Source organism: Protopterus annectens, chromosome 16.part0, assembly GCF_019279795.1.
Source record: "Protopterus annectens isolate FY-2018-M chromosome 16.part0, PAN1.0, whole genome shotgun sequence".
NCBI lineage: Eukaryota > Metazoa > Chordata > Ceratodontiformes > Protopteridae > Protopterus > Protopterus annectens.
This window is the reverse complement of record NC_056750.1, coordinates 441,549,490-441,570,605: the sequence shown is the minus strand read 5'-3', so window position 1 is coordinate 441,570,605 and position 21,116 is coordinate 441,549,490. Positions and strand designations below refer to the sequence as shown.

The 21,116-nt window shown below is 40.0% G+C and overlaps 1 protein-coding gene across 4 annotated transcripts in view; it reads right to left on the bottom strand.

Moving 5' to 3' along the window:
- Positions 1-21,116, bottom strand: part of DENND1A (DENN domain containing 1A) — a 4,751,104-nt gene that overhangs the window by 2,501,560 nt on the left and 2,228,428 nt on the right. For all 4 annotated transcript variants that reach the window (XM_044058260.1, XM_044058262.1, XM_044058261.1 and 1 more), the window contains exon 9: positions 15,975-16,085. In XM_044058260.1, the coding sequence (XP_043914195.1) occupies positions 15,975-16,085 (111 nt within the window). The remainder of the gene's footprint in view (positions 1-15,974; positions 16,086-21,116) is intronic.

Here is a 21,116-nt window from a genome sequence, read left to right as displayed (position 1 = left end):
CTGAGAAGTAGCAAACATTACCAATTGGAATCTACTGCTGTTTAGTGCAGCATTTAAGAATGATAAGAACTCAAGGAAAATAAAAGAAAAAATAGGACATGAAGAAAAGTGGAGTAGCAGAAAAAAGCACGGGTACCACTTTGCACTGAGGAAATGCCTGGATCTACCAGAGACTGTATGGAGTTCTATCTGAGCTAACTGGTTCACTACTTGTCTTAGGTAATTATCCTAGGTGTGAATGGTGACTTACATCCTAGGTGTGAATGGTGACTTACATCCTAGGTGTGAATGGTGACTTACATCCTAGGTGTGAATGGTGACATGTAACACACTTCTTAGCAACTAATAAGTTAAGAAAATCCTTGCTTAAAGGAGAATCAAGTGGTAACTACAGCACAAAAGCAAAGATGAGGTCACCTCACTTGCCCTGGCCAAACAATGGTGTAGATATGTTGCAGATCATGCTTAAAAACAAACAGTTCAGTATTTGGTCAGCAAACTTTCAAAGGGTAGGATTAAGATCTTATATAACTAACAATACATTTCCCAAGAAAATGATCATCCCTCGTACTATGAAGCTATAACATCAGGAAGCCTTTCCAAGGGATCTCTTGTCAATATGTTATTTTGCATCTTAACCATCATCTGTCAAAGATTAATTTCCCCATCCCCCACATGGAACCTCTGACTAAATGGCTGCCATGAAATCCCAGAGCAATCTTCAACCAGTGGCTCCTACAAGACCAATCCTTCACACCTGGCTGGTTCTCCCCTAGTAGCTCTAATCCAAGGATACCAATTCTAGCTATAAGCCACTCGAAGAATATCCACCAACCAGCCCTTAGCACTGGTGGTTGCAAAGGCTTTCCTGGCTGACAAGAATAATGACGTTAAGACTGTAGATTTACATGACTATCTTGCCTAACTAGAAGGAGGTCATAAAACACATCCATACTGCTAAGCTTCATCATTATGGTTCTTCCCAAAATGCCAAAGTGTGAGAGGCCAATAATGTCTGGATCACATGCAATCTAGCTGCTGCGGTATGTAACTCTTAAGTGAGGAAAGCAGAGATCTGACTAAGAAACAGGGAGAGAAAGTAATTGTCACTGTATACATGGTTTTCTCCTGCCTAGATGAAAGTTAAAATAATTTACCTCAACTTGCCTCAAAATTTACAGGACAGATTAATTGGCATACCCTGGAAGGCATATAGTATCAGTGGCAATACATTCACTGCATGAAATTCAAAAATTACCCCCATTTACTGCAGGAAATTTTAAGCATGAATAGAATCTGGGAACAGACAGCCTCAAGAATGACTGCAACTGGATTGTTAAAAGGAGCCCTAAATATGCTATGACCCCAGAACCGGCAAGAAATGGAAAACTACACTTCTGTTTCCCTAGAAGGGGTGAACTTTGCCTTTATCATCCTAATCTTATTCTGATTTACCTTGTAGCTGGAGAACCAACTGAACTGGCCAAGACTCTGGCAAAGAAACAGTAAATCCTTATTGTGGAGGCTAATTCAATCAGGAAGTAGTCATCATATAGAAAAATTTTGTACTGGCTGTTACCAATCATGTAGCACTCGATCGAGCTTGACCAAAGCTTTGCGGCTAGCGGCTCTAAATAAAGGGCAAAGCGAAGTTGGGAAAGTGGGCAGCCCTGTCTTGTGCCCCTCTAGATAAACTGGAAAGGAGATCTTAATAAAAACCTTGACCCTTGCGGTACAGCCCTCATAGGTAGTTGCTAGCAACTCAACACAGGATTAAGAGATTCCCATTGTTGACAAGGTCTTAGAAACAGCCATAATCATCCTGATCAGTTGCTTTTTCTGCATCCAAAATGGTTATCAGTAATGTTATATTAGACTGGGTAGCATTCTCAAGTAGTAAAGTTGTCTTGACAAAGTTATCAAAAGTAGAGCTACTGGTAATAAAACCTGCTTGGTCTGAATGTACTATGGAGGGTAGGATCTTTGCTAGCCTACTGGCCAAAAGGGCAATAAAAAAAATTATAATCATGGTTTAAAAATGGAAATCGGCCTATAGGAGGCTACTTACGTGGGCTCTTTAGCTGGCTTTAAAATAACTACTATTACTGCCACCATCCAAGAAGAAGGAAGAAACCCACAGACCAATACTATCAGCTAAAGAACAAAAACTATGCATGAAAACTTGTTTACTCCACTTACAGATCTGTAATGGAATTACATTTACACCTGTGGTCTTTCCCATATCCTGCCTAGCCATAATATTATCTATCTCCCCTTCCGAGAAAGGAACGACCAGTGTTTGTGCTCCTTTTAAGTCCAATTTCAGTAAATTCAAATTAGCCAAACAATTTTTCATGGGTATGGATCTACCCTATACTAAAGACTGTTTGAGTACATCATGGCATGGAAAGATGAAAATACCTGAAGAATATCCTGAGGAATAGAAACAGTCGCATTTACATCTGGTTCTATAATGTGAGTGACCGTCCTATCTACAGACTGCTGAAAGAGCTTCATTGCTAGTAGTCTACTGTTAGCTGAGACAGCTTAGCCTGTCACTCAGAGAAAGAAGTTTCAGTACTATCCATCATGTTCCTACTCTTTAGTTCATTCCCTGGAATGTGCACTTGGAACTCCATCTGACAATCTAATAATTGACGTTGTAGGTTCCTCAATCTGCCTATAGTGCCCTTTTAACTTGGAGCCATAAATGCTTTTAAACAATTAGTGAGGACTAGCTTGAAAGGATCGCAATCCCCTACCACTTGCTCTGAGACAGCATCCCACAAACCAGTCCAAAACACAAAAAATATATAATGTGTGCCCTGAAGTCATCCCCCTTACAAACCCCCCCCCCCCCAAAAAAAAATAGATTCACTCACCAAGTGAAGTCCTTTAATAATCTTTGGAGAACAGAAACCGAAAATCAGAGAAGCATGATCAGAAAGAAAAACAGGGTCCACTTCACAACTGTCCATCAAATACCCATACACCTTGGTAACAAAAACCTAGTCCATTTGCGAGAAAGACCAAAACCTAGGGGAATAATAAATATGAACAATGTTGAGCATTTTCAGTGGCCTATGTATATCAACTATACCATGCATCCAAAATGTTTTATTGAGCAGCCTGGCACCTGGAGGTTATGCCAAGGCTCAAACGCTGGACCTAACTTCTAATGTTTATGTGGCATCTAGTCCTCAGTCCATATACTGATTTTTTCCTGTAAGAAGACCAATTCCCTAACAAAATGAGAGATCCTAGTACAAGATATTCTCAAGTAGAATATATATCTTAATTACTGTGATCAGTTGCCCCTACAATAAAAGCCTTTGCTCAGAAGGAATTTACTTTTACCATTAACATGCAACTCTAATAACTGAAATTGAGTACCATCTCGCAGTGAAGTCACCACTCCTCTTTTCCTGCCTTGCAAATACACGGCCCCCCAGCCAATTTTGTAAAAATTTGGGCAGTGAAAGATGTTCAGAGTTAGACACATGGGTTTCTTTCAGTTAGACATGAGGCCTAAGAATATAAGACTCTAATATGTAGGGTTCTCAAAAGCATACCTTTAACACTAGGCAAGCTAGAAAAAAGGTGTACAATATATGTCAGCTTAACAGGGAAGCTAGGGCCTCAGGACGGCTGAACTGCAAGGACACAAGACAGTAGATGAACTAACAACAAGCAAAAAAAAAACTTGCATACATCCACAAGTATAACAAATTAATACCCAGGCAGAGCATACCATCCAAGGAGCATCAAAACCATAAAGCCATAAGAGGGAGCAAACATACATAAAAACAGCATCTCCCACACTTCCTGTGTTAACTTAAGCATTCTGACCTAATCACAATTAAATTTCTAGATTTTAAAGTCTCCCCATTTACATAAAACCTGTGAATAATAGAGAGTCTTTGAAAAAAAAACTCCTTGCAAAAGAACTATTGCTTTGATATCCCATACATAAAGACAGAATTTAATAGCCCTACTATTTTGCAAACATTACAGGTGATCTCAGCATTCTTGGAGGGGCAAATTACTGGTTATAAACCAATCTCTTCTTAAATAAAGGAAAGCTCTCCTTGACCTTGGTGCATCTAGAATCAGCCGCTAATGTTTTATCCAATGTCAAATCACCTATGTCACTATCACCATCAGACCAGGATGGACCTGCAACCTGGTGTGACTTCTCTTCTGCTTCATCCAGAGGCAGAAATGTAGCTGAGCCTCCAGGAAGAAACACTTTTAATGAAGCCAGATTAAAAAAAAAATCCACCCATTCCTTTTGCATACTGAACACAGCGGTATGGAAAGCTGCTCTTTTTCTTCTGTTCTCTTGTAAATAATCATATTCCACAAAAGACCTTATCACCATCTCTCGGCTGAACTCCTGTAGACCACATCTTGCTAAAATATGTTCCTTATATGCATAAGATTTTAGTTTGATCAGTATCAGCCTTGTCATCTGCTAGCTTAATGCATGAAGAAGACAAACCTCATGGGGTCACTCTATTATAATTTCTGAAGATGGGTTACTCGCTCATTCAGCTAAGTCTCTCCTTACAAAAGTGGACACAATGAAACACCTACACACTCTCTGGAACTCCTGACAACCATGTGTTTTTTTGGCAGCCCTGATCCTCCATATCAATCAAGCTGGATTCCATGAGATCCATTCTCGCTTATGTGGCAGCAACTTCTGTTGAAGATCATGTATATCGTGCTCCTGCCCTTCTAAATGGTCCAAATCTCAGGAGACAACTGCTTCCAAATCCTTAAATCTGCAGTCCATTTTCTCAGTATATTCCATCAGAGTGGCCAAAATCTTATGTAACTCAGCCAGTACTTTAGCAAACTTTTGATCAAGTCTGGACAATTTTTTTCCAGCAGGGCAGAGAAACCTTTACTGTACTCAGACCTTATGAGCAAATCATGGGATCAGGAAGATGGTGAAGAGTTTATGCTAACTGGGGTTTTATTTCTCCTTTTTTCAACATACAGGGTTCCCCACAACCACTCTCCACTTAAGGACAGAATTCAAGGAGAAAAGGCACAGCTTACACACAGGCATGGGGGGAGGGGGCCAGTGCAGAGATGGAAACAAGCCTGCTAAATGTCTCTGCTAGAACCAAAAGTTCCAAGAATCAAAGGCTGTAATGTACAATAGAAGATATTGCACAGGACAGGAATACATATGAGATTCAGTACTTAATAAATTCCAGCTTGTATTCCATCAGGGTCAATAAAGTAACCAAAATGCATTTTGCTTACTGCTTGTGCAAATTTTTTGGCAGAAGTGTCTTCCTCCAATTCAGTGCTGACAGGCAGATATATAAGAGAAATATAGTTTCCATTGTTTCTTTATCTATTTTAGCCTCATTCTTACAAACCTTAGGAGAACTTCTTTAGCTGCGGTGTCTTCCTCCAATGCAGTATTAGTGACCTCTGTGACAGGCAGACATACAAAAAGAAATTTAAGATAAAATCCACAGAAAGTACTCTGGAAGTGGAAGGCTTCAGTGCCTTCCACACAGACAGGGACAACAAGTGCAGGAGTCTCAATCTACATTAGCAACAAGCATAACTGTCAGTTAAACAGAAAATCCTCTAGAATTTATCCACTTGCAAATCACCATAGACAAAGTCCCGCACCATATCTTAGTAAGCTATAGGTCACCCTTTATGTCCCTAGAATCCCAAGGCTCAAACCTAGACTTGCTGGAGATATTAAGCCAAATACCATATTCATAGGAGACTAATTACTGCTCTACAGCCTGGGAAACATGCACTGTAGCAAACTCGCAGGCACAAGGACTCCTGGACTTTATAAACACAAATATCCTTGACCAGACGATGCATACTCCCACCACAGATTCAACTATATGGGACCTGGTGCTCACTGATATAGGACAGCCCCCCCCCCCCCCCCCCAACTGTCCCTTCCTCACTGGTGAGGTCAGGCCACCAAGCTGTCTCCTTCAAAACAAAATTAATTTCTGTAACTCCAGCAAACCCCAGTAACAATTATGAACTGCATCCTACTAAGCAACAGTTTGTCAAAATTCAGTGCCCCTCAAAACCGCAAGTTCACAATGACCCTATACAACTATGAAAATGGCTCTTTAGAAGTTGCTGTATCTACTAGAAGTAAGCCCAAAACAAACTCTATAAACAAATCTCACTAGTGGAACCCTAACCTAAATAGGGTATAAAACAAAAGGAAAAAATCTTGGCTAAAATCAGGAAGAGCAACTCCCACAGTGATAGGGGCTCTCTAAACTAAATAGGAAACTAAGAGGACTAATTAAGTCCAACAAGGCCAATTAAGAGGTCAAGATAGCCTCACAGGCTAAAGACAATCACAAGGCCTTCTACGTCTGAAGCTTCAAAGGCAGCACACAGTAGTGTGCCAAACTGGTGGTCAGTAATGGCACCTTCACTGAGCAGAGCCACATAGTAAATTTGCTGGTTGACAAATTCAACTCAAATTTCACTTCCCACTTACCCTATGAAATACCTACTAGCATAATTATCCCAACTTATAACAGGGAACAGAGTCCTGGTGGGTCTCGACCATGTCCCAGTATGCCTTCTAAATATCTCTGAACATGTCTTATCAGGACCACTTGTGTCACTTTTCAACTTTAGCCTCAAAACAGGCTTTGTGCCATGAAAATGGAGGACTGCAACAGTTGTCCCACTTCATGAGGGTGAACCATCAACCCATCCCAGAAACTAGAGACCCACTAGTCTGACTAGTCTAATACACAAAGCCATGGAATGAATCACCATGGAAATGATCAACGAAGACAAAGGCAACCCTCAGATATTGCACCCAACCCAGATTGGCTTTGTCAAGGAAGGTCATGCCTAATACACCTGTTGGACTACTTTGAGAAGGTCACCTAGGCAATGGATGAAGAGAAAATGGTGCATACCACCTACTGGACCCTGGCAGAGGTGTTTGACACAACATCCTACTCAAGTATAGTTGACCAACTCATTGAACTAGGCATAAACCCCTACATAACGCACTGGATTGTCAGACAGCTCACAGAAAGGACCCAGGAAGTCAGGATTGGTGAAACCACCTCCACTAATGGACCAGTCATTAGCAGGGTACCTAAGGGCCTCATGCTGGGATTGCTCCTATTTAGCATTTACTTTTCAGAAGTAAAGGTTAATGTCAAGGGTCTTTGGATGACTGCAAACTGGGATTATATTTTTATAAATTGCCCCCCCCTACACAAACATCTCACAAGATGGTTTAACACAGACAAATGACTGGTGCCAAAGTCACAGACTAAAACTCAATGCCAAGAAATGCACTACAGTGTCTTTTGGGAAAACTGCCTCCAAAGCAAATTACTCCATCGATAAGACACCCTTAAGAGTTGATTCAGTAGTCAGGGATCTAGCCACATATGCAGACAGTTATCTGGCTTTTGACCAACATTTGGCCAATGTAATAATTAAATTATTCTATGTCACCCAACTTTTAAATAAGGGCATGGCATCTAGGTTCAAGGAAGTCATAGCGCCACTTTATTTGGAGCTTATCAGACCCAATGTTGAGTATAATGCCCACTTTAGCATGTAGCTAATCAGACATATGCAACAGATGGAACATCCACAAAGGTTCCTTACAAGAAGGATCCACAGCATAAATGCACTGTCTTATATGGATCACCTTAAAGCCATGTCTCTATATTCTGTCTCCTACAGGTTATTGAGAGGTGAGCTACACCTAGCATACAAGACATTCTTGGATCTAGCTCTTTTGGACCTTTTGCACATCCACAAAATGAACAGCATCAAAACCACTAGAAGCAACAACTTAAAATTAGCTTGTGACATAGTCAAGACATGTTGGTAAGACAGATATGTCTCTCAAAGGATCTCCATTCTCTAGAACAGGCTCCTCAAACATGTGAAGCAGAGTCCATCACGAGTCCTATTTAAATGCAACCTTGAGCAATGGATGGGAAATCAAACATTCATCCCAGGTCTGCCCCCATGTCTCTGAAAGACAGAGGCAGACAGTAATGCCCAAATTAAAATACCCCCATAACCTCTAGAAACTTCCTGCCTAACATACCCCCTCCTAATAAACATCTATGGGACATAGGGACATAATTGTGTTGGATTACAAAGTTGGGCTTATAAAGACCCTGGTGGTCATTAGCCTATCATATACATACAAAACTATGAATAAAGTTCTACAAAGTACTACCATGAAGTTGCATTTAAATTCTGCAGATCCCTCATCTTACTATCTAAGTGTGTTACATCAGATTTGCAATTTATTTTGTTTCCATCAGGCACACAGACCTATCATATATGAGTGTACCTTATAATGTTTTAAGGATAACACACTTCAGACTAGTAACTAAAATAACATTACTTGTGGTCTGCATCTCGTGCATTTCCTCAGAAAGCAAAACAATTTTTTGTCAGATCATTGAAGTTTTGATACTGGTATATAGTCTGAGAATCAAAGCTACGTGCTAATTGAAATGATCACACAGCACAATCTACTGCGCTCAAGGATTTCCCCAGAAGACATGAGTAACCCCCTAAATTTAATAATCTTTCCCAGGAGTAGCAGAAAGGGTGTTGAGATCTGTGCACCACCTTAGAGAAGCAGAAAGGTGAACCTGCATCTGAAGAATATTTACAATCAAGTGATGAGAGAATAGGAATGTGGAGATAAAAACTTCCATGGTCATCAGTTCAAGGATGCTTTTGAATTAGTAATTAATCCATGGTCTGGGAGTGTGTCTTGAGGAAAGTATAGTTGTGTAAAATCTTAACATAAAGATGGTCGTCGTCCTCTTCACTGTTGCAGTAATCTTAACATGAGGGATTCACTGCCTACGGTGGCCAGTCGTCTGGCCAGTGTACCAAGGGCCTTTTACTACCTATGTTATGCTGTACTTTGCACGTATGCTCCTCACGTATGTAGGACATAAAAGCAATGCCCGTAGAGTGAACTTTAACAGAGAAAAAGAAGAGTTTTATCATGATAAACATAACAAAAAGAAATTGCTTTGGAAATCCAAGAAGAAATAGCTTGGAAACAGCCAATCCCAAAGACTAGAGATGAAAAGAAACAACAAGCTGATCAGATTTCCTGATAGCCTTAGTCTTAGCCAAATAAAATTTGAGATGTCCAAGGTGTGTAGTACCTTCTCAGGGATTGTGGAGAAGATAAAAAAAGTTGGTAAATGAATAGATTAACTGACAATTCATTAACCATCTTGGACATAAAAGAAGGATTAGTATACAAGACACCCTGTCCTTATGAAAAAACAAAAAAGGAGGACAAGCCATAAGGGCTTGAAGCTCAGATACCCATCTGGCTGAAGTAAGGGCTAACAAAACAAAACAGTCTTCTAGCAGCAATATTGCAAGGAAGCCGAAACCGCAAGACCAAAAAGGAGCTAGAGTCAATTTTTCCAAAGCAAAATTAAGATCTCAGAGATGAGGAACATACAGGCTTTCTGGGAGGTCAGATGTGAAGGACATCTTTTAGAAATAGTTTTGCCTCAAACCTCGAGGCTAAAGGAGGAAATAAAGGCAGACAAGCAGAGATTGCTGATAAGTGTGAATTGACAGAGGAATAAACCAACCCAGCATTGAGCAATTCATACACATAAGAGAGAGCCACAGGAACATCCACAGAAAATGGATCCAGGTTACATGAAAGACACCAGACATAAAACCTCTTCCATTTGGATATGTAGGATTGCCTAGTATTGGGTTTCCTGGCCTCCTTCAGAACCCTGAGCACGTCTTCGGAAAAAAGGTGTATATAAAGAATCAAAATCCTATCACCCAGAGAGTCATCTGAAGAGTGGACAGGTAGAGCTGGATTAGAGATCTTTTTTCTTGTGTGAGTAGGTCCACCATGTGAGGTGACGTGCGAAGATTGCCCCTGGCTAACTGCAGAAGAAGAAGATGGAACCAATGCTGTCCTGGTCAAAAGGGAGTCACCAGCAAGATTTTGAGGGTGCCCTGTTGAATCTTGAACAGAACTTTCGGAATGGGGGGATGCATATAGAAACACCCAGAGAGAGCATCTACCTTCCAAACCAGAGGACTTGAGACTCTGGCACAGAATTGTGGAAGTTGACTGCTTAAAGGGGAGGTAAAAAAGATCTATTTGAGGAGTACCACACTTGTGGACAATGTCCAGAAACACATCCTTGTGCATCCTTCAATGGAACTGAGTTCAAGGACCTACTCAGAGTATCTGCCACATAATTTTGACCTGAGGGAATACAAAATGCTTCAAGAGTCACATGATGCTGAACTGCAAACACTTATACCATGACAGCAAGCCTTCACAGAAGGTAAGATTTCACACACCCCCTTTTGTTTATATACCATAGGACTGTGGTGCTGTCTGTAAACAGTTTGAGAGGGCCAGGAGATAAAAGAGGATGGAAGGCCTGAAGAGCCAGCTGGAGCGCTCTTATCTCTAATGTTGATGTGCTTGTTTTGTGGAAGAGACGTCCAGACTCCATGCACTCTCATTGTGCCAAAGGCTGCTCCCCACCCTACCTCTGAGGCATCTGCGAACAGTTCTTGAGATGGAGGAGGTGGATGAATGGGAAGGCCTGCGTTCAGAGACAACTGCTGAATCCAGCACTGAAGTTCCTTCTTTTGAGAGAGAAGAGGAGGAACTGCAAATTCTAGGGGATGCGCATGTTGTTGCCAGACTGATTTCAGGAACCACTGAAATTTCCTCATAGTCTCAGAAACTCTAGGGCTGTAACAGAGGTCAGAGAAAAAAGATTTTGAAAGAAGGCAATGAGAGTCAAAGCCTTTGGTAGAGGCAAGAATGCCAACATAGGTACTGTGTGAATCCTGCATCCTAGGAAGACATGATCTTGAGAAGGTGTTAAGAGATGACTTTTTGTAGTTTACAGTGAACCCCAGACTTTTCAAAAGAGAAATTGTGAAGTGAAGGTTTCGCAGTAAGGTGTCCTGAGAGCATGCTTGAAACAGGAGATCATCCAGGTAAGGGAAAATATGGATGCCTTGAAGCCTACAAAAAGCAAATTAGGGAGATAGGCATTTGGAGAATACCCTTACAGCAGTAGAAAAGCCAAAGGGCAAAGCAGAGAACTGAAAATACCAGGAAGCAACAGAGAAATGTAAACATTTCAAAAATTTCCTGAAAAGGGGATGAATAGGAATGTGAAGGTAGGCATCTTTGATATCCAGAGAGGCCATGAAAGCCTCAGGAAGAAGTAAAGAGAACAAAGTCGGTAGAGACAGCATGCAAAAGAAAGGAACCTTCAGAAAAGTACTTAGATGAGAAAAATCTAGAATGGGTCTCCAAGGACCCTCCTTTCTGGGAACCAGAAACATTCTTGAATAAAACCCCTTTCCCCTTTGATCCTGGGAAACCTGTTGAATAGTTCCCTGATTTAACAATTCTTCAAGTACCTCTGGGAAAAATGCAACTGTTCCTGAGGTGATTGAGGTATGCCCATGAGGGAGGTAGGGATTTCCAAACCATGAAATACCCAGTTTGAATTATTAAAAGAACCCATGGGTCTTGGTAATGCCTAACCAAACTGGGTGAAACTGAGAGACAGATGACGTGAGAGAGGAATGAGGCTGAGAGAAGTGTGAGAGATACTACCTTGTTTGTCCTGAAAGGGCTGCTTCTGTGCAGAAGCCTGAATAGTCTTTGGTGGAGGGGTCTCCTTCCACATTTCTTACCTTCAGCAGGAGGATGAGACCATCTCCGAATGAACGCTGGCTTGGGTAGATAATTCCTTGAAAACTTAGGCAGAGGTGAAATCAAAAGATGTTTCAAGTCCCATCCTTGCCTTTTCCTATAAAGACTTGAACAAGTCAGCAAAAGCAGCATCAAACAAGCCATTGTTGTCTAAAGGAGCATTAATCAACTTAGCTTTTATGTCATCTGGCAGTGGTTGAAGCCTTAACCAGGAATACCTCCTCAACGCATATCCTAAAGCAGCAGCTTCTGCTGCATCACTGCTGCACTTGACAGAATGGCGAGCCACCTAAGAGGAAGCCCCTAACAAAGATAAGGCTGAAATTTTTCCCTCATAATCTGGAAGGTCAGAAATAACTTGAGTAGCCTGGGACAGGAGGGCCAAAACATATCTGGTCATATGATTTTGGTAATTAGTAGCACGAAAGGCGAAGGTGTCAGAAGTGTAAACCTTTCTCAGTCTTTCCATTGTCCTGCTTTCCTTACCAGAGGGAAGAACTTTAGAGTAGGCAGCAATTTAGAAGGCTTATCTGAAGCCACAGAGCCAACAAATGGTCAAGTAAATGGGCATTTGTACAGAAATTTTCAATCAAGCACTTTGTAGAAACAGTCTGATCTTAGGGACAGGGGGCTGAGAATCAGGAGCCTGAGATGCTGAGGAGAAAGCATCAGTAAAGCAGGTGAAACTGGAGGGACAGCAGATGGCGAAGAACACTATTTACAGGAGCTCATAATATCTGTTTTGCACATCTGAAACTTGGGAACAGTCCGACTTGAAGTGCTCCCTCATCTTAGCAATAGTATCCCCAAAAGTAGTATCCTCAATAGGTGATTTTGGACCAGTAGATTCCTCTTCATGAGTAGCATACTTCAGAGGTGATGGAATTTGGGTGGAATACCCCAAAGATTCCTTATCTGAGGAAACCTTTTCATCAGAGGAATTCTGCTCCCTTGTCCTCTTGTGAGGGGAAGACATCCAAGGAGGAGCAGGAACACAGACACCTGAAGGAGGCTTCAGAGCCATAAGGGCATTAAATAAACCCTGGGTGAAATTCTGCCACTCACTTTGAGGGTCCCTGGAAGAAGAAACATAATTTGTCTTTTGCTTTTTCTTTAATTGGACATCTGCCTTACGAAAAGTGGAAGAGCCCGATGTCAGCCTACACTCGATTATTGTCTTTCAAACTCATCTCTCACTAGAATTTGGGGAAACTCCCTATAGACTTCAGTAATAAGTCTTGGTTCCCTCTGACCGTCTGAAATGAACGTCTGCAATGCCTTCGAGGACGTGGCTGTTATCAGATCCATGGCAGCCTCTGAAGCAGTCCCAGCCGAAGAATTCAGTTCCAGTACCTGGCAAACGTCTGGTATTTCATCAGCCTCGAGAAATATGTCCAATTTAGGAGGCACAGCAGAAGAGCCCGACCTTGGTTTTTTCACTTTTCTCTTCTGTGAAGACTCAACATCAGGCCTGGAAGTTCCCTTCATAGCATCTTTGGCTAAAAGTTTGAGACACTGATTTTCTAAATAAATAGCAAGACAGACAGACAGACAACTATGTAAAGTCTTAAGCTAAAGGCCTGAACAATGGTACAAGTTTTGTGATCATGAGTAGGCCCTAAACAAAACAAGCACCGATCGTAACTATCCTTATGTGGAATTTGTCTTTCACACTGGCACTTGCCTTTTCTGGATGACATGAAAAAAACTCACAGCAAAAAGCAGTAAATAAGAAAAAGAAAGCCCTTACAGGGAACTTAATTGAATGGCTTGCTACACCAGCAAAACTTGGGTGAGCAGACCAACAATCAAAAATTACATTTAGACTGGTTGTAGAGAAGTTCTGAGGATAGTATGTCTAGATATAGCTTTTATGCCCTATATACATGAGAAACATATGTGCGTCGCACAGCGTACCATAGGTATTAAAAGGCTTTGGTATATTGGCTGGACATCAGGCCGCACTAGGTACAGAATCCCTCATGTTAAGAATACTGCAACAGTAGAATAGAAGGACACTGGTGGACACAGAGCATCTCTAGTGAGCTGACTTTCCATCAAAAAGTCCCTAAGACCAAATTTGTCTCATAACAATTGAACAGATAGTGTTACTTTGGGGGTGATCCTGTTAATGCCTGTGAGAATCATCCTTTGTTGCATCCAAAGTCTGAGGTCCCCAAATATGCATCAGCACTGTACATAGGATAGTAAGAATGGCAACACTGTCAAAGGCAAGCATATTTTCTAGACTTTATTATTTGGGCTGTGGATACTCTCCCCCCACCACCACCACCAATATTACAGGGCCAAATGATGCATCAGCCAAGATTATCACTGTTGCCATTATTCATACAGTGTGTACTGAATGGCCCAAGCCAAAGACCTGTGGATCAGTAACAGAACTAAAAACCAAAGAAGGGACAAGACCCAGAAAGCCTTAATCCATGCAGCTTATTCGACCTTCAGCAATGTTTTGTGGGTAATCACCACTGATTACTTTTGTAACTTAAGCACTCTGTGTTCTTTTATGTAAAATTATTCAGCCACCGAACACTGAAAAACAATGTCACCATCTTTCCTGTACTTGCACCTTAAGGTGTATTCTTTTGCTTTCAATAATACCCAGTTAGATATAAAAGGAGTCCCAGTGAGGGAAAGTAAAATTCATAAGTGAACTGTGTATATCTTACAAAAACTCACATAATTAGTGGAAAAACAGAACACAATTTGTTCTAAGGATGTATATAATTAAACTTGTGGAGAAAAAAAATGTTGCTCCAACTACACAGCTAACACTTGCTATACAAAGGTGCTTGTAAAACTGAAATATGCAAAACTCCATTAAAATAACGTCAACAATTTATTCTTAGGTTATGCCACATTATACCCCACAGGGGCTGCTTATCTAGGGCATTATCTCAAGACAAATCATATCTTATTAATTAATAACATGCTTCCCAAGGAGATGCAAAGTTTGCTTTAGTTGACTGCCTGTGACAAAAATAAGGGACACAGACCAACCACAAGTAAAACAAAACAAAAAAGGCAAAGAAAAACATGTTTTTAAGATCAGTGTAAGAAACAGAAATGTATACTTTTATAATGTGTACACAGTAAGGAACTGAAGGAAATTACTAACAAAAGCTGGGTGACAAAGCAGTGGTAAGAAGAAAGTTATAAGAAGCTTGTAAAATAAGTACAGTACTGAATATAAAAGCAGTCTTAAAAAGAACATCTAAATGTCTTAAGTAAATAATACAGCAGAATGGGTGCCATGGCACCACTTATTCAACAATCAAAAGAGACAAAAAGAAGCTTGGTTTAACTTCATAACAGCAGCATGGCAATTCAGACAAAAAAGTAAGAAAGAAACAGTGGCGGATTATACATTTTTGCCACTGCTACATGCTGCACTGCTATTTCAGTTCTGCAGTACGGACATAAGTGGTGTGTATGAAGCTAACATTTCCAGCCTTATTTTTCAACATCAAATGAGTAGTTGGAGCCTACTCAGGCACAGATACCATGTAATGACACTAACACATGCTATTTTTAGAAACCATGTATAAATAAATGCTACATAGATTGAAAATTAACATTGCTGAAATGTATGTAACACTGTGCACTACAGTTATGTACAGCTGTACTCACATGAAAGCTGTCGCTGCCACAAGCCTACAAGTAAATTCAAAAAAACATCCTAACAGGTTTAAGGTCTGTACCCACTTCTATTACAAAGCACTGCAGGTGCTGATATAAGTTATAAGGCAGCATTGCATTTTTTTTCCTCATGAAACAATAAGATACATGCTTTTCTTCTAGTGATTTTTGTAGAGTTTAGACAATCACCTACAAAAAAGGATTTTTCACATTTAAAAAAACTGTTGTTTTTATTATGTTGTAATTACAGCATAATTAGCTTAGTACCCTTTCACTTATAATTATCACTGTTTACACTACCAAGTGGAAATATACTGTAATAAAATGGTCTGCTTGATCTCTAAATCTTTCCAATCTGAATTTTAACACAAATGCCTAACTGCACTATACAACAAAAGGTGCAAGTACTAAGAAAAAAAAAAACTTCACACACACCCAGAAGACTAGAATAATGTAGGACATAGCTTAACAGAGAGATGTAACTTCCTATGTCCTGATATGACCAAGTGTTCCAACAATAAGTAAATACAGCAAGTTTTCAAACTCTACTTACAGTGCTTAGCTTACTGCAGCAGATCAGGATTCGGCGTTCATACAGCATACTGGCATACAAATGAAGCATATTGTTGATGTCTACTGCTACAATATATTCTGTTAGATTTCTCTGAAAAACAAAACACATTTTATTGTCCAAATATTTTTTTTACAATTAAGACATGATAAATAGCACTGTTCAACAGATGAGCAAAACTGTTGTTTCAGCATCATGTACTTCATTTCTGAGCTACAAAATCATCATCATGAAAATGAGGCTGAAGGGTGCAACTAACAGAGAGGATCGACAAATGAGACAGCTGCAGAAAATGAATATTAAGCCCTGGAAAGTAAAATGAGACAAAAAGGAGATGACTGTTAGAGTTGTGGGTGGGAAAGGTAAGAATTATTCATATGTTCTGGAGATAAGAATGGCAAAGAAGGTATGGAATGTAGTTTATGATAAATGCGAAAACAATCAAGAAAAATGCAATGCACAGATATTTTGCTTGAGAGGTTCTCTGGGGTGGAATTAAAGAAATGGGATATCTATAACACATATAAAAATGGAAAGGGATGGCTAAAGACAGAAAAGCTGCAGGTTGGAAGATTCCAAGATGGCAGCCAAGCTGCAAAGATGTCTCTTTGCTCTTCCTCTACCTACAGCTAAACTGGAAGCTTGTTTGGTGAATGTTCTGCTAAAATACTACAGAAATCTGACTTTGTGACTGCTAATTTTCATTCATTACCAACTTGGGGATTAAGTTTGCTATCTTAAAGTTTATCCTTTTGTTACATTATTTTCTTCACTAACTGCTTCATCTATACACTGTTTTCTGTATGTACCATAGCTAACAAAATCAGGAGAAGGTAATGACCATCATTCAACTAAAATCAAATGTACTTATCAACATCAAAAAAGGAATCCAAACCAGAAAGCAAAGAACCTTTCTAAAACAAAAGGAATAAAACAGCGAATTTTAAGGTCAGATGGCAACCTTTTATTAAGCTGAACTCAAGGTAGCACTGCATTAAATATAAATAACTACTATGAAAATGTCTGTAAAGTCTACCAACATAAATGGCTCAGTTGTTGAATTATGAAAAGAACTTAAGAAAATGAATCAAGAATATCTACCTACGAAGACAATATTTTCTGAAATGCACTACAATTTGATGTGCATAGTAAAGAAATTGCAGTACTGAAAAATATGGTAATACTTTTACAGGCTAGAACCACATACAGCAACATTCTTCTGCGAGAATTACCTGAAAAGTATGACTACAATGTTAATGGACTTGATTAAAACACATTTTACCAACCTTCTGGATATTTCCAAAAAATAAACATTCCTTAATAACTAAGGGTTTATAGGACTCTGTGCTAAACATTCTCAGAAGAATGGTGTTATGGAAATTCATTGAACACTGTGATCATCAAACACAAAGTCATCAAAAAATAAACTGCAAAGCTACTGAAATGCATGGTCATCAAATACAAAGGTATCAACCTTTTTCTAGACGCATCTTTATACAATCCAAACATAGTCACAATATATGAGGAAACCCCCTCTTTCAAAAGACAGAAGAAATACCTAGACTTAAGGTGTTGAGCTTTCTTCTATTGCAATGGAAAAAGTATAGCTGTGTAAGTTTAACTTACCATAACAGTAGAAGTTGGAATGATCACTGCTGCAGTAGCCTTATCGATATGGGTTACACCCTGCCAAGGATATAACAGCAAGCCAGCTTTCAAAACTTCAGGGCACCTTCCATACTTTCAAACGGTCAAGCAACCTGAGCTGTGCTGACTAAAAGACAAGTCTGGGCACAAAGCCTTTCAGAGCTTTACTGCTTCTGAAGAGTACGCTCCTCTGAGGCTTTAGAGGATCAACGGTTGGCTTGTGCTTTCCTTGGCTGGGCGATGAATTCCTTTTCGGGGAAAAAACTTCCACTTTCTTAATTTTATTGATGTTTTATTATTTTCTTCTTCAGTTAAGTTATTTGAAAGGTAGGAATGTTGTGTTTTAATGGACTGTCTCAGGACTTTAAAGTACTTTTAATCAGAACACTCATTTTTTCTGTCAGTTTAGAAGTAGTGAAAAGTAACTGAAAACATTTTTTTCTGTGGAGGAATTATGTTTAATTTTCTTTGGTGGGGTAGCATAGTGTTTTAAAGTGCTTTTTACACTGTTTTTTTTTCCTGTCAAAAAAGTAACTTTTGTGGACTGGTTGTGTTTACCGGCAATCGCTGCTCTTCCCCATGGAAAGAGGCACCATTTTTGGACTGACCATGGGGAAAAAAGAAAGAAGTATACAGCTTCCATTCCTAAAACTCCACAAGGAGAAGTTTTTTCTATATTATTCATTCTCTTGCTCTCCACTTTCAAATGTTAACTTTTATTAATCTACCTTTCTGTCTTGTTATATTTACAACTGCATTACTCTTTTTTATTCCAGACTTTGCAGGCACACTGTGTATGCATGACAGTTACCTACGGAAGAAGGCGGTTAGTTTGTTGCTTTTAAATACATGGGTTTATTTACATCAGTATGGGTACTAAAATTACAGGTTAGCTACACATCGGTTAAATTAAAGTTATGTACTTCTCCTTAACTCGGCATCTGTGTTGTCCATTTTCTCTTCATCAATGTATGGGTTACAGATCCAATTTGGCAGCATTTTACAGACTTTGGAGCCAACTCTTGAGCTCCTCCCTCTACCTGTAATGCCGTAGTCCATCCCCAACACCTCAGAATGTGTTTGCTGCCTTAAAAGTTTCATTATATAATAGTAGAGAAGAGAAGGAGTTAAACCAGGGCTCAAACCTGGAAATACAGGTTCCAAACATCCAACAGGTTAATCCAGAAATGGACAGGAAGGGAGAAGGGGGAGGGGAGTTAATGAAAAATGGACAACAAAGATGCTTAGTTATGGTGAGTATGTAACTTTAATATCTGACGTTGGCCTTTTCATTCTTCCTCAACATATGGGACAGAGTCCCCAGCTACGTAAATCCTGGGTGACTATCATGAAAGGATATTCCAAAGAACTACTGAACCATAAGGAGCTCTGCTTCTGGAGATTATGTACAACTTATAATGAGTAATAAAGGTATGAAGACTGGACCATGTGTCTGCTGCACAATCATCAATAGACGTTCTAGATCAGAAGGCAGATGAGGTAGCCATTAATCCAGTCGAATGGGCCTTACATGATTTTGGTAGGGACAGGTCTTGCTGAGAAAATATCCAAGAAATGCAATTAGTTATCCATTTGGCCAATGTAACTTTAAAAATTAGAGAACCAAGTCAACTAGGTAAAAAAGAGGCAAATAGTTGGTCCACTTTTCTGAAATCTTTTGTTCTGTATAAGCAGAAACATAGTTGTCTATATGTATCTAAAAGATGTAGCATATATTTTCTCTTCTTTGAAAATTTTGGAAAGACTGGTAAATGAATGGTTTGACTTGTATTTGATTCAGAAGCCACTTTTGGCAGGAAAGAAGGGCTGGTTTATAAAGCAACCCTGTCTTTATGAAAAACAATGTAAAGAGCTTTCAATGAAAGAGCCTGGAGTTCAGAAATCCTTTCAGCAGAAGTAATAGCAACTAAAAAAGCTGTTTCCCAAGAGAGGAACTTTAAGTCAATTTCTGTGAAAGTTCAAAGGTTTGTTGACTTAATCGAAGTACTACTGTTAAATCCCAGGGAGGTGACAGATCTTTCCCTGGGGTCTGAGCAGGAAGGTGCCCTTCAGAAAATTCTTACATAATTTGGAAACAACCAAGCAAGAAGCATTGTCTTCTGAATGAAAGTTTGATATGGCTGCCAAATTAACTTTGACTGAAGAAAAACTAGCCTTCCTTAAAAAGAAAAGTTAAAAATGCCAGTACAGCAGAAACAGGGGCAGTGAATGGATCAATTAAATTTTTCAGGGCCCAGATTGAAAATATTTTCCATTTGCTTTTGTAAATCCTCTTAGTGTAGTCTTTTTTTCGTGAGGACAAAAGTATGTCAGGAACTGGGTAAGAAATCCAAGGCTATCTAGTTACTAATGGAACTGGAAAAAACATGAAATCAGTTTGAGGGCAGGGATATTGGGATGTGACAGAAGGTCTGGACTGGAGTCCAGTATCCAAAAAGGATAATGAAGATGAGACCAACGGAAGGGGACCCAGATCTGACAAGACCAGAAGGGGGCAATGAGGATAACAGCGCTCTTCAACCAGCTGGCTTTCTATAAAAATTTTGTAATCAGAGGTACTGGGTGACAGGCATAAAGGAGACTGGAGAGCCAAAAGTGGACTAGAGCATCTCTCTGTGACTCCCCTTGAGGGGAGATTAGGACAATGTACTTGCTGCATTTGTTGTTGTGGGGAGAAGCAAAAAGATCACAGTAAGGTTGGCCCCAACAATGAAAAAGTTTCTCCATCACTGATTAATTAGAGACCACTTGAGAGGCATCATAAATGGACCTACTGAGTTTGTCAGCTAGGGCACTGGATTTCCCGGAATGTGCACTGTTACTAGAAAGAGGTTGGAGGAGATCACTCATTGCCACACTCTCATAGTTTCTCGGCAGAAGGGGTAAGATCAAGTTCCCCCTTGTTTGCTGATGTACCATTCCACAGACATGTTGTAGGTTTGGATTGCAATGGTCCACAGAGGGAGAACATCTTGAAATGCTTGCAATGCTAGTAGGACTGCTCTCATCTCCAGGACACTGACAAACAAATTGGTCTTTTGGAAGGCCTATATGCCTTAAACCATCCTTCCCAAGAGAAGGTCCCCTCCCCAACCCTAGTTGGGAGGCATCTGTGGTCACCATGGCTACTGGGGAAGACAGAACGAAGGGGCGACCTGCTAGACAGGAGTCCAAGGAAGTAAATATTGTGGGAAGAAATAGCCAGGGAATTGTTATGGCTAGGCTACTACAGGCCCTAGGGCCGATAGCCTAGTACCAACCTATGAGCCTATAAATGTTGTCTGACTGGATTCACAGGCGAATATAATGTTTGCATATTGGGGTAAGTCTGATTGGGAAGGATAGGGGCTGTCGAAGAAATAGAACACTGAACAGCTAGAGTCCATTGAAGAACACACATATAGTAATGTGCTAATGGGACTAATCCTATAGATGCTGTCATGGAACCTAGGGCCT